Here is a 14300-nt window from a genome sequence, read left to right on the forward strand (position 1 = left end):
AAAGTTATGCCTTTCAGAAATGCAAATATCATTATTAAATCATTATAAATAAGTATTTTAATATTAGTAAAAATGCAGATGACTGGAATATCAAACAACTTCCTACTTTTTGTAAGCTGGCCCAAGGAAAATACAATTTTTTCTCCTCTGGGGTTGGTGCTTCATCCTGGTGCCTTTGAGAAAAAACTTTCTGTAGTTCCAAAGGTTCTGTAAAAAAGATGTAAAGTTACCCAAAAATCATTTAACAATCAGCGAAAGGCATTTGAGGTGCAACTGCTGACAGTTGTTCTTGGAAAAGCAAATGAATAAATTTAAACTCAGATTTGCTGTAACTGCACTGGAAGGTTTTGGAGTCAGACTCTGCAGGTTCTTGGTGTAATTTTTAAAATAATCCTCGAGCAGCTTTGCTGAATTTCTGTCATGTGTTGCTTCAAACAGATGGGGAATTTTGTTTTATTTATTGGAAAAAGAGCTTTAGAATTTGTCTTTGGGATAGAAATTGTAGGTCTGAGTTTAAAAAAATGAAAAAGTGCATCTGTTTAATTACAAATACCAGGTAATTGTTCTGAAAACAGGCACCAAGAGTGTTTCTTCAGTGAATCCTAATTTTTTATGGGTGTTTTTATGTTGTAATATTAGAACAGAAATAATGGTTTTGACTAAAATGTTACACTTTTAGTGAATTAAGGATTACCAAAGGCTGCTGCAATTTCGGGGGGCCTGTTCTCAGATTCAACTCCTTGTGAAACATTAAATTTTAGCAAAGAATAAGGACGAATCCTAACAAAAAATTAATATCTAACATTAAGAGTTTCTAAAACAACTTCTGGATGAAAACAACTTGTGAATCAGAATTTCTCCTTCCACATTCTGGGTTTGAAAGGCGATGGGTTTGATTCCCGAGGGAGCAGAGGGAGTTGGGTTGGATTATCCCGGGGTTATCTCCTGCGGTAGTGCTGGGAAATTTGCGGGATTTTGGAGGTGCTGAGTGCAGGAATTGTGATGCAAATCTGGCCCTGCCTGGTCCCACCCCGATCCCACAAAATTCATCCCCGATTCCCCCTCCCCTCCTCGGCTCAGCACCCCGGGGTCTCCGGGCTGGGTTTGTGAGCTTTGCAGGGACACAGAACTCACTTTTAAATCAAATTAAATTATTTTAAAGATTTTTAGATTTAAGATTATGCCTTTGGATATCAGGTGGCACATAAGTGGATGATTGAATAGTTTAATTTTAAATTAAATTAATTAATTTTTAAATTAAATGATGTAGTTTTTTCCAAAAAAGCACCAGTAACCAACACTGTGCTGCTGAGATGGGATTTCAAGAATTTCATGTGGATCCCTGGTTTTCTAGGTTTTCCTCTGCTTATTTTTTATTCCTTATTTAAATCTGGGCATATATTTTTTTCAGAATTAAAATCTTTACAAATGTACCAAAAATAGGAGCTGAGGTCCTTGCATTTAGGATCTTGCACTTCTTCAAAATTGCTTTGATAAAATTACTTTTGTGCACTTAACAAATAGCCGTGCCCAGAATAGGAAATAAAAAGTGAATTATTTAGTGAGAAAATTTTTGAAATATTGTTTTGATGCAGCAGGAGTCCTCAAGGCTCTGCTCTTGGGTTTCATGTCTTTGTTCTGTGTTTAATTCGATTTGGGGACCGACCCAGTTCAGTTTTTGGTGAGGAACGGAGTCATTCGAACACCACCCTGTTAATCATTGATCCCTCACCATTTAAATATTCCTCATTTCATAATCATGCAGGAGTTCAAAAGTAAACCATTTACCTTGCAGTCGCTCCTCAGGCCTCCCAAGAATTGGGTGAGAAAGAAAAGAAACCTCAAAATGTGGCTGATGTTCCAGGCGTGACTCGAGCTTTTCCCAGTGCTGAGACACCTCAGGATCACTGGAATCCTCTGGAACATTGACACATCTTGTACAAAATGGATAAGGGACATGCTTTGGGCACCACAGGGTTGTTTTTTTCCCAGAATTTTTACCAGTCCGGGCACAGAGTTTCCTCACCCGGCGGTGAATCACGAGGGAAGCGACCTTTGCTGGGAAATGGGTTCAAAAAACCTCCTTTGCCCCCGGCCATGAAGGAAATAAATAGATTTACTGGAGGAGAATGAGACACTTTGTTTCGTGCTTTTCATAAATTCCTAAAATTAGAAAGCTGTTATTTTTTAATTGGGCTTTGGCCTGGAAAAGAGAATATGGTGTCAGAGCAGGAGGCTGAGGGGAAGGGTTTGAGATGGGCAATTGTACAACTCCTCGGATGTACACCTGGTGTAACTCGGGTCTAAAGGGTTTTACTAAACCCTCCCTGGAGGAGCAGCAGGAGTAGTGGGTATAATAAAACCCAATAATCAAAATTCAGGTGAGTTTTTTTTTTAATGTAGAAGATCACATGTATGATAATGTATAATGTAGATTTCTTTAAAATAAAACAAAAGTCAAAATCTCTCTTCTCTTTGCAGTTGAAGTGGTCAGTAATGAGAAGTGCCCCGTGGCTGGGGTGGATCCAAGTTTGGGCATGTTCTCCCCTCACAGTTCAGGCCCGGGGGGCTGCTGCTGATCATTTCAAATTGATATTTGAATTTGGGGGAGTTGAATAATGTAGAAGAACACAGTGGTTTCTTTAAAATTAAACAAAAATCAAAATCTCCCTTCTCTTTACAATTGAGGTGGTCAATAGTGAGAACTGCCCCGTGCTGGACTTAGGATGGGGTGGATCCAACTTTGGGAATGTTCTCCCCACACAGCTCAGGCCGTGGGGCTGCTCCTGATCATGTACAATTTTTATTTGAATTTGGGGACATTTTGAAGGGTTGTGAAAATCCTCACACGAGTTTTGCTCTCCTGCTAAGCAGGATTTAAGGAAAAGCTGCTGGGAAGGCTGGAGGCTGCCGAGAGCTGCAGTTCTCAGCCCGGGCTGGTCCCGGCTTTAGGAGCGGGGCTTGGAGCGGGCCCGGAGAGCCGGGACCGGGCCGGGACAGAGCTCGGGGCTGAGGGCTCAGGGCATTTTTCAGGGCACTGCTCAGGGCTGAGGGCTCCGGGCAGCGCTCGGAGCTGAGGGCAGCGCTCAGGGCTCGGAGCTCAGGGCAGCGCTGAGGGCTCAGCGCTCGGGGCTCAGGACTCGGGCTCAGGGCAGCACTGAGGGCTCGGGGCTCAGGGCCCGGGCCGGGGCAGCACTCGGGGCTCAGGCTCGGAGCCTCTCCTTTGTTCCTTTGTTAATCCCGGCTCGGGGGAGGCGCTCCAGGATGGCTCCCGCATTCTTTCGGGGCCGGGATGACGCACGGCTTGTCCTAAAAAGGACTTGGCCGGGCAGAGGGGCCGGCTCCGTGAGGGAGAGGGGCGAGGCCTGGGCGAGCAGTTTCTTTTTTAACCGAGGGATGACACAAGCCCCAGTCATTTCCTCATTAATCGGTTCAAACCAGTTCTTACAGGAACTGCCGCTGATAAATGTGGGACTTCTCCGAAGTCATTCATTGGGTTCTCGGCGCTGCTGCCTCCCAGGAAATGCTCCGGCTCTCGCCTTCCTCCTCTCTCCCAGCGCTGCCTCGCTCAGAAAGATTTTTCTTTTTAAGAACTTTTTTGAGGATCTGGGGAAATGCATCCCTCCCGAAGTATCAGATCAAAAGATGAAATGTGATTTATTTCGTGGGGTTCTGTTTTCTCGAGTAGCTTCGAGTTCTCTGCTGAGCTGTGGCTCAGCCTGAACTTTGTTCTGATTAGGTAAAGTGGTAAGTTTAAAAAAAAAAATGTTTTTTCTTTTTTTTTTTTTCCTCCTCTATTTTGTCTTGTTCTCTGGGATGAACTTTCCATCAGTGCTATTCCGAGTATAGGTCCTTCTCTTCAGAAGCCATTTCAAGAATATTTGGAAGCTCAGAGGATAAAACTTCACCACAAATCCGACAGTGCTGTGCCACAGGTAAGTCCCTCTTTGCCTCCCTCCCTCACTTTTCCCTTCCCTGCCTTCCTTAGATTTGTTGTTTTTACAATCATAACTCCCCATTCTGTTTTTCAAAGATCTGCACTCACCCAGGGAATAGATAAAAATCTCATTTTAAAAGCAGCTTGGGAATTAAAAATATTGTGTGCTACTGGATTTAAATTCTTCAGAGAAAAAATGAAAGTATAAATCAAACCCGGTGGTTTGTCTTGCCTCTGCATTAGCTCCCTCTTTGGAAAGTTAAATTTAAGGAGAAAAAAGTTGCCTTTTTACGTGAAGTGGTAACTGGGCAGCACCGATACTTCAGAAGCCGGTGGGATCTGTGGCTCAATGGGCAGTAAGAGAAATAAACTCCCCAAGCCTTTAGTCTTTGAAAGGAAAAGAAATTACAGTGTCCGGGGCAGGTACATGGGGCAGAGGTGTGCTTTGATACAGAAAAAAGTATTTCGAAATTTTTCAAAACTTGCCCTGAATTTTCAATGGGACAGAGCAGCTTTGACATGAAATTTTTCAGGCTGCTGAGGCATTTTGAGGTAAAATCCAGGGATCCAAGTGACATTTCCCGTGCAGAACTTGCACTGTTGGAAAGGTCCCTTTGCCGTTCGTGACCACAAAAGAGCCGGAGCTGGGGAGGCTCTGCCTGGACCGGGAAATGCGCGCAGATTGCTGAGCTGGGCTTTGCTGCCCTCCTTTGACAAAAAGCACAACTTCCAATTCCCGTGAATCAAACGCTGCGAGCGGCCGGGAACTTCAGGGCCACCAAAGAGTGGGATCCTAACGGGGAGATAACCCAGAAAAGGCAATTTAGGGAAAAATCCCCATTGTTAAACAACAAACGGGGAGGAACGGGGAGTGACAGTCAGGGGCTGCTAATTCTGAGCTCCACGAACTGTTAATAAAGCCCAGGCAATACTGGGAATAATAAATCACTTTGGGAGCCCTGGGAATGATCTGGGACTCTGGCAGCCCCTCCTGCATTGTCTTTCAAGGGACCTGCAGGAATCCTGTCAGCTCACACTTGGGTCCTGCTTTTAATTTGATTAATTGCAGAATAAAGACCTGGTCAGGCTTTCCCCTTTCACCCAGAACTCCCCGTGTTCCTAATCTTCATTCTCCTCCTCCTGTTTTGTCTCTTCAGGGGGAAAACTGGCTATCCTGGATATTTGAAAAATTGGTGATTGTCATGGTTTGTTATTTTATCTTATCTATAATCAACTCCATGGCCCAGAGCTATGCCAAGCGACTGCAACAGAAGATGTACTCGGAAGAAAAAACCAAATGAGCTTGGAAAAAATGGGAGAAACCCCTCAGGATGGGTTTTGGCAGACACGAGAAATGACACAACTTTTCATATGTTTAAAAAACAGCATTATTCAAAAGGGGGGAAAATTTTTAACATCAATTTTCAACTGTTAACAAGTTTATTTTTTTTGTTTGATTTTGAAAGTAATTTGGATATTAGAGCAACGGTTTCATTGACAAACTTAGAAACGTTTCAGTAAGGGGTGAATGCTTCAGAGTCTGGGTTGTGTTTTACAGGATGGGCACTGGGGTGTTAATGCAGTTTAACACAAATGTTGTCCATCCAAATTACTTCCAAAACTGATGCTTTAATACTCCCCATCTCCTGATTTAACCTCAGGCTCACCTGAGGGTAACATTTTCTTTTGAAGGGTGGCTGGTTTGCTTTTTCCATAAGTTTCAAGACCATGAAAATGTAAATAGCTGAGTACAGGTGGGGTACAAAGTGTTGCATGTCCCTCATGGTAAGGCTGTTCTGTCTGAGTTCCCAGTGTCCCATTGCATTGCACGCTGGACAAGCCACCCTCTCCAACTTCATGATGTTAGCACAGATGGTTGATGTCAAAATGCTGAAGCCAACATTTTTTATTCTGTATATTTAGAATGAAGTTAAGATAAAAACTTTATAAAGTCATCTTATGATCATTCCAGAATTTCTTGTGTCAGTCTTTTTAAGCTGTTTCTTTTCCTCTCTCACTTTGGATGCTCTGTGCATGTTTGCTCATCCTTCCTGCACTAATGGTGCTCAAACCCTTTGTTCTTTTTTTTTGTTTTGTTCTTTTTTTTTTGTTCTTTTTTCTTCAGAACCTTTTGCTTAGCAAAGGGAGGAGGAGGGCTGTGCCTTGCTTGAAGCACAGTCAGTGCTTAAGTAGGTGAAATAGAGAACAAGACTGGTTATCTCACATTCTGCTCAGGTGTTTGCCCCCGAGCCCTGAACTGTGGGCAGTGGAGAGAAGAAAAAGGGAAGAGTTCAGATTGCAGCTGAAAGCAGATTTTGTGTCTGCCCAGTGATGGTGCACAGACCTTCAGAGAACCTTTCCCCCCACGCTTTTAAAGTCAGATTTGTTTTGATCAGCGTGTGCCAGTTCAGATTTCCAGGAACAGAATTGATACTAAAATGGTTCTTTTCCCTCCTCAGTGCCTCAGTCCCACCTCTGCTGTACCTGCATTGCTCTCACCACTTGTGAACAGTTGTTTTTTATTTTTCTCATTTTTATCCTAGGGGGGTGAGCACTGAGAATTAATTTGCCTTTCTAATGAGCACTCTCAGGAGGTGGCCCAGAGCCCAGAGCTCAGTTTGGCTGGGGCTGCTCCTGGCCAGGTGAGGCAGCTGGGGCAGCTGTGCTGAGCTGAGCTGAGCTGTGCCAGCCCTGGCTGTACCATCCTGTCGGATAGCTTATCAGACTGATGTTGACTGTTGGATCTCATGGCAACAACAGTCGGTAGGCTGTCTGACATTTTGGTATCTCTCATCTGACCCTTCCTCAGCCATGCCCAGCTGTTTCCACTGAGCCTCAGCAGCAGCAGCAGCACATCCTGGCAGTGCCTGGGCTGGCACTGAGCTCCATCCTGCACAACAGAGCCTGCTCAAGGTGGAGCTGCCCTGGGCTGAGGTTTGTACTTTTCTCCAGGCAGTTTGGGGGGGGTTTGCAGGGGCTGCTCCAACAGGTTCAGTTCCGGTGTCTGCAAGTCCCAGAGCAGGAGTTGGTCACTGTGAGGGAGTTGAGAGCTGCTCAGCTGCTCCTGGTGGTTTTTAAAAGGTGAACAGTAATAAATTTATTTCTTGGCCTGAATATGGCCTTTGACAGTAATGTCACAAAGAACTTGTTGTGGTACAACTCCAAACCCCAGAGCTGTGTTTAAACTTCACCTTTCCAGGCTGCAGACCCTCGTGTTGCACTCTGTAAGGGATCCCTGAGGACACTGGGTCAGTGACAGCCCTTGGCTGCTCTCCCACTCCTAGGGGCAGCTTTCTGGTCCCCAGATCTGTCACCTGAGGGCCACAGGTGTTTGTTGTCCTCTCACTTCTGGGAGGGGATGGCACTGATGCTGTGCTGGGGTCCCTGTGTGTTCTCAGGTTGGGATCAGGACACTGCAACAATAACTAAAAGAGGAAAAAACCTTTTTCCCTAGAGCCTGAACCAATAAACTGCACATTTCTAAATGCTTTGGAGGTCTCCTTAAAATTCTGCCTCTCACCCACTGGAAAACCACAAGGAAAACTGAAAACTTTTCCCCACTTTTGCTTCAATATGTTTACATATTTATAGTGTGAAATATAAATATGTCTGTTGTTCTTCAGTTTGTGTTTCCATGTGTCCACTCCAATAAGCTCTGCTGTTATTTTGAAGCTTTCTAACACTAATGAAAGAATAGAGTGATCATTCTACTTGCTTCTATCTGGGAGATAAGACTTGGTAAAAGGTAAAAAACCCCATAAAAATAGAAGGAAAAGTGACACAAACCTGATGAGATTTGCAATGGATAGTTTTATGTTTGCTCAAATAAACAAAGAAATAACGTTTCCCAGTGTTTATTTCAACTGGATTGTTTCCATTCTCTGTATTGAACTCTCCTGGTAACTGTGACATTTGCTGTCCCAGACATTCTCCAGTGTGGCACGGGAGATAATTCAGTTGCATTTTGTGCCTTCAGAGAGACTCAGCCTTTAGCATTTGACCTGAAAACGTGGATTTTGCTCCCTTAACCCAAAGTTTGCTTTTGTTGTACATCTCTTCATTACACATTAGCAGCAGTCAGTCAGTGCAGTGTGCTGGGGACAAATCCAAAGGGAGCCCTTGCAGGAGGAACAATCTTGGCACAAATCCCTATTTTTAGCTGCTGTTTTGTGCACTTGGACACTAAATAAAGCATCTTGCTTTTTTTTTTTTTTTCTGGGAATGACTGAAAATCACACAGAAGTAACAGCCCTGTAAGAATAACTAATGACTTTAATGTGACAGATTTTTAATTTAGTCTCATTATCTGTGAAACGAGGTCAGGTGGGGCTGCAGCTCCTCCTCCTCCTCGAGGTTCTCCTTTTTCCTGCGTGCCCTGAGGATTGTGGCTCCCCACACCCTGAGAGGGGCAGTGCCCCAGCAGTCAGGAATTGTTGGTGCAAGCAGAGCTCAGGTCACAGCGGCCAGGGCAGGTCAGACTGAGCAGTGTCAGCCCCACATCCACCAGAGCAGTCAGAGCTGCTGCTCTGTCCCCAGCCCTGCCAGTGTCACCCTGCTTCTGCTCCAGCAGCTCCCTCACAGCTCCCCCTGTTCCTGCTCAAGATCTTTGTCACCAACACTTGACAGGGGCTTGGTGCTGTTCCAGAAAGTTCTTCCCTGCTGTGCTTTTGGGCTCTGTTATTTCATTTGTTAGCATCAGCCTCCCCCTCGCTGCAGGCACTGCTCAGTGCAAACTCTGAATGTTTCCCTGATTATCAAACAGAAATAGAAATATTAGTGAACAAAATTGATGGCAAGTGTAAAGAATGGCGGGGCTTGGGTGTGATCTTAGGAGGTAAAAATTATTTGTATTCTTTGAAGCACATGGTTAAAAAAAAACTTTGTAATCAGCAGTTGAAAGGCTGAATGTAATTCTAGATAAGCTAATTAGAATGACTCCTGAGATTTAAAATTCTGTGCATTTTTTGCTGTAAATTTGGTTGGTTTTGGAGAGGAAGGAAAAGCAGTAAGAAAACAGTGAGTACTTCACCCACTCTCCATACTGCAGCAGCTGCTGGAGTGGGAGGGGACCCTGCAGGGCAGGTGAGGGACCAGTGCTGGCTCACCGTGACCCAGGTGAGGAGTGGAGCAGTCCCCTCCCCTGGGAACCCCTCTGGTGCAGTCAGACAGGAGGTAAATATCTGCATGTGCTCTTGCAAAGTCATTTGTAGAAGGATTAGGGTGAAAAACTCTGAGCCTGCTGTGGCTTTGCTGATTCAGGTGCCTGATGGGGGGTAGGAAGTGCTGGCCTGAATTTCTTCATACATTTCATTTGTTTATTGATGCATCCACTCAGCCTTCATGAACGGCAGCAGAACATTGTTCTGGCAGAGGGAGAGGCTGAACAACCTGGGTCAGCTCTCACAGGAGGGGAAGCAGCTCAAACAGAAACTCAGCACTGTTATGTCACCTCCCAGCAAACTGGGAGAGCCCTGCAATCTGTGACTGCTTGGAATGTGTTCAAAATTCAGGGGAAAAAATGGTATTTTGATCTAAAATAGGTGATTATTACTGTGTTTGAATTATGAGTGAAGAGGCTGTTGAGGCCACTCAGCCCTGCAGTGCTGGTGGTGTCCAGGTGTGGTGGAACACAGGTGCAAATGGGGACCTGGAATGGGCCCAGCTTGGGGTTAGTTTGCTTTAGCACTGCCCTTTGTTGTGCTGAGGAGGTTTAATTAATTTATTATTATTATTATCATCCCTGAACTGAGTCAAAGAGCAGTGCTGCATTAGCATTAAAGCAAAGGTCACCGTTGGGCAGAGCTGGTTTGGGAGCTCCGAGCTGCTGTGGAATCTTCCATGATCGCTCCGTTCGGGGCTGCCCGGCAGCGGCAACGCGGAACCGGCGGGGGAGCAGCGGCACCCGGGGCTCGTTCCTGCTCTGATAAAGCCACACCCGGCTCTGCAAACGGCTCCTCTGGGCCTCACAACGGGCTGCTGGCTCTGCTGACACCTGTGAGGAATTCTCACCACAGCAATGCACTTCCCAAAGCTTCTTGCATCAGGAAATGACCTCGTGGTGCCTCTTGGTGCTGTCAGGAATGAGCCTGGCAGTTCTCTTGCAGGAGCTGCTGCTGTGTAAAACATCAATACCTTGTTCAAGGCTCACACTTTGAGGGACTGTGGCTCTCCTCAGAAAGGTTATTAGGATTTTTCCATCCTTTGATGGAAAACACAAGTTTCTGTGCTCAGCATTTCCCTGTCTCTGAGAGAAAACACATTCAGATTTACAACCTCGTGCAAATCCCACCATGGTCACAAAACCTCTCTGGGCTGGCTGGAAACCTCGCTGCTCCCTGGTTTGCTGCAGCTGCTTTCTGGAGAGCTCTTAGGATATTTAGGGTATTTTCATAACGTTTCATTTCTCAGATTCCTGGATTTGAAGGTCTCTCCTCAGCCCAGCTGACCTCCTGTGACACAGGCAGTGCATTCCTGGCTGTTGTGTAAGGCCCGAGGTGGGGAGCAAGGAAGAAATAAGATGTCTGAAGCCGGTATTTACTTGACTTCCAACTCATGGGTGCCAAAACCATTTTCAGAGCAGTATTTTGCTACTACAAGTGGTGATTTTCGTTCTGTTGCCTCCTTTAACTGCTGTACAAAGTGTCTCTCCCTCTTTGCTGGGGCAGGGCCCAGGGCAGCCCAGGAGGTGTTTGTGGGGGAGTGAGGCAATCCCTGGCAATGGTTTCCAGCTGTGACTGAGAGATCCTTGCAAGTCAGTGAGAAAGGAAAGGGTTGAGGTGTTGTTTGGCAGAGCCTGAGAGCCTTTGCTTGAAGCTGTCACTGCTGTCCCCTCCCTGGGGCCCTGCAGCCTCTCTGCCCTGTGTGGAGCCCTTTTGGCCAGGTTCAGGCCTGTTCCCTGCAGGTTTGTTTGGCTGGAACAGGAGCCCCCCGTGCTGAGGTTTCCTCCTGATGTCACTGAAGAGTGAGCTCTCCTTTCACAGCACACATCAGGTTTGTGTCTGGTTTTTATGTGAAAATTCTGGGTTTGAGGGGGAGCCTGACTGAATCTTTGTAGAGAAAAATAATGTGAAACTCTGAGCTAGTGGCTGGTGGGGGGAATGGAAGCTTTGTTCTTGGGAGCAGAGTATTTAATTGGATTTTTGCTCTTTCATTGCCATATTTATGGTTTTGAATGTTCTATCAGTTCCATTTGGTTTCTTCACCAAAATTCAGCCCATAAAGGAAAGATTCACAACTCCAAATCACTCATAAACACAATTCCTGACTCCAGTGACTCCAGTCAGCTAACACAGGCTGGAACTGCCCAAAGTGGGTGGGGAGAACTCCCAGAGTTTCCTTTGCAAGGGGCAGCAGGACGGGCCAAGCCCTCCACGGGAAGATGGATCCCTGAACTCAGGGTGGTTCCAGCCCACGGGGGCAGCAGGAGCTGTGAGTTGGTGCCCAGCTCTCAGCAGCCCCTCTGAGACTGCAGGGAGCAGCCCCAGCTGCCCTTGGCAGCCCAAGCCAGGATTTGATTCCACCTCCAGCCTGTGGGATGGGGCCACTTCCCATCCAGCTCCTGTAAATGATCTGGTACAGCCTGGGCACTGCTGGGCACAAATTCCAATCCACTCCTGCCCACAATTACACCATCCCAGGCAACTGAAGTGGATTTTGTGAGCCTTAAATAAACATGACATTGTCCATGTAACCAAATATGTACAGTAATCATTTTAGCAGAATTTCAGTGCAAATCCAGCATGGGGCTCCTTTCTCCTCACACAACCAGTGAAACAAAAGCTCAAGAAATGGTTTTATGTCTTTTTCTTTGTTTTTGTTTAACCAGTGGCTTATTTTAGTTTCTCCACTTAATGCTTTTACTTTTAAAATAGGAATTTTGGCCTAGAGAACACCCTCAGTTTACTAAGTTTTCTATCTTACAGTGTAACATTTGAGGTTTTTAAGTTTGGTTTTAAGACAAGAAGATTTCTAGCACCTAATTGACACAGATAAGTGTGACTCTCTTAGGAGCCACTGTTCAGTGTCTCTCAGGCTTGTATGAACATGGAGTTAGAATTTACATTTCCATGATCTTTATCATGGAGCACCTTTACTCTAAAATTGGCCTTGATTCCCTGAGGAGCAGCTTCTCCAATCTCCTCTCTGGGGCCGTTTGCACCTTTCCCCTGTGGCTGGCAGGAATTTCTTTCTCGCAGCTCCTGGAAGGGTTAATCAGGGCTGTGCTGGGCAGGGGAAGTGGATTCCCACAATGGGGCTCCGAAGGGACCTTTGTGAGCCCACTTGGGCTGACAGAGCCGGAAAAGCTCCGTGGTTCAAGCTCAGCATTATCGGCTCCACTCCAGGCGTTAAAGCTGCCGAGTGTGGGGCCGTGCCCTCAGGAGTGTGGGGCCGTGCCTCAGGAGTGTGGGGCCGTGCCTCGGGAGTGTGGGGCTGTGCCTCAGGAGTGTGGGGCCGTGCCCGAGTGTGGGGCTGTGCCTCAGGAGTGTGGGGCCGTGCCTCGGGAGTGTGAGGCCGTGCCTCGGGAGTGTGGGGCCGTGCCCGAGTGTGGGGCCGTGCCCGAGTGTGGGGCCGTGCCCGAGTGTGGGGCTGTGCCTCAGGAGTGTGGGGCTGTGCCCGAGTGTGGGGCCGTGCCCTCAGGAGTGTGGGGCCGTGCCCTCAGGAGTGTGGGGCTGTGCCCGAGTGTGGGGCTGTGCCTCAGGAGTGTGGGGCTGTGCCTCAGGAGTGTGGGGCCGTGCCCTCAGGAGTGTGGGGCCGTGCCCTCAGGAGTGTGGGGCTGTGCCCGAGTGTGGGGCCGTGCCCGAGTGTGGGGCCGTGCCCGAGTGTGGGGCTGTGCCCGAGTGTGGGGCTGTGCCCGAGTGTGGGGCTTTGCCTCGGCAGCTTGGGCAGAGCCGGGAGCAGGAGGCTCCAGGGGAATTTGGAGTTTGCTGCCCTGGAGGAAAGGCAGCAGCTCAGTTCCTTTGGAAGCTTTTTGTGCTATATCGGATCCATGAATCACTTTCCTGATTCCTCTTGGGCAGTTTTTAAAGTGGAGTCCAGCAAAAAGCAGATTTCTTTAAAGTACACTCAGTCCTATTTCCTTTTGGATGTTTGGGCTCCCATTTAATAATATTTATCCATACTAAATTTATTAGCAAATGCAGAAAGTGAATTATTCCTTCAAGGCCCTTTTGTACCTTAGTGCTTCTCAGTAGTGTTTCAACTGGTAATTTGAATATAATTTCCTCTTTTCATGTGTTAAATCCTGCTTGTTGTGGGAACCACAGATTTTTTTTTCTTACACATTTCCATCCTTCCTGTACTGGTACTGAGTCTAACCTTAAAAATACCAATATCTATTTACGCCCAAAGAAATAATTTGTAACTACATTGCCAAACACTTACTGTGTTTAAAACATTTTAGGCTGTTAAAGGTTATTCTTTGAGTTTGGTGGGTTATTTATGATTTTGGTGGGTTTATTTTGCTTTGTTTGTGGGTTGTTTTTAGGGGGGTAGGGTTTGTTTAGGGTTTTTTTTTGTGGTCAAATAAATGTTCCCCTGTTCATGAAATGTCTGCTATAGTTGGAGTTCTTGAATCAGCTTCCAAGGGAGCTGCACCTGTCTGTTCCAGCAAACAATGGTGAGATTGGAGCATTGTTCTGGGTTTATGGACATCCTGTGGGGACTTTGCCTACAACAAGCAAGGTCAAGGCCTCTGACTCTGCTGTTCCTGTCTCTGAGCCATTGGCTTGTGCTGACCTTTGATCTACCTCTTTAATTGCAATTGTTAATGAAATAAAGGCCTTCTTCCAGGCTCTATTTACATAATTAATTTTATCAATTACACGGAGAATTATTCCTCCACTTTTTAATGTCATTGCAGGTGATGACTGTTTGATAGTGGCTGCTCACTTCCTGTCACTCTGACCCCCTCCACATCCTGGGGAAAAAATAAAGGAATCCCATCATAGATCAAAAAACCATGAAGGCAGAGTTTGGGAAAGGGTGTGAGAATTTCAGAACTGAAAAACACTCACAGGAAGAAGCTTAGAGATGCCTGAAACAATTCCTGCCAGCCCCTGCTCCAGAGCAGTAAGGGATTACAGCAGCTAAAATTTGAATTTTTGCTTTGGGGTCAGACATTTTACCTGTGTGCTGTTTCCTGATGTGGCACAAATTCTGCCATCAAACAAACAAAAAAGACCAAATATCCTGCTCCATTAACCTGAAGTGCCATAAATAAATAACAAATATGGTTCTGTAACATTCATGGGTTCACTGAGCACCTGCTGTGCTTGCCTCATGCAGAGATAACATGAGGTTATTTCTGCAATAAAGTTATTTATTGCTACAGCACTACAATAACCCACTGCTCTCTTCCTTGTTG

The 14300-nt window shown here is 46.1% G+C and overlaps 1 protein-coding gene across 1 annotated transcript in view; it reads left to right on the forward strand.

The window, feature by feature from the left end:
- The window catches only part of VMP1 (vacuole membrane protein 1), a 61727-nt gene extending 55816 nt beyond the window's left edge, over window positions 1–5911 (forward strand). Inside the window, exons 11-12 of the mRNA XM_058037557.1 lie at window positions 3833–3935; window positions 5095–5911. Of these exons, the coding sequence (XP_057893540.1) occupies window positions 3833–3935; window positions 5095–5238 (247 nt within the window). The 3' untranslated portion in view covers window positions 5239–5911. The remainder of the gene's footprint in view (window positions 1–3832; window positions 3936–5094) is intronic.
- Window positions 5912–14300: the final 8389 nt, after the last annotated feature.

The sequence above is a fragment of the Melospiza georgiana genome, chromosome 19, assembly GCF_028018845.1.
Source record: "Melospiza georgiana isolate bMelGeo1 chromosome 19, bMelGeo1.pri, whole genome shotgun sequence".
Classification (NCBI taxonomy): Eukaryota; Metazoa; Chordata; class Aves; order Passeriformes; family Passerellidae; genus Melospiza; species Melospiza georgiana.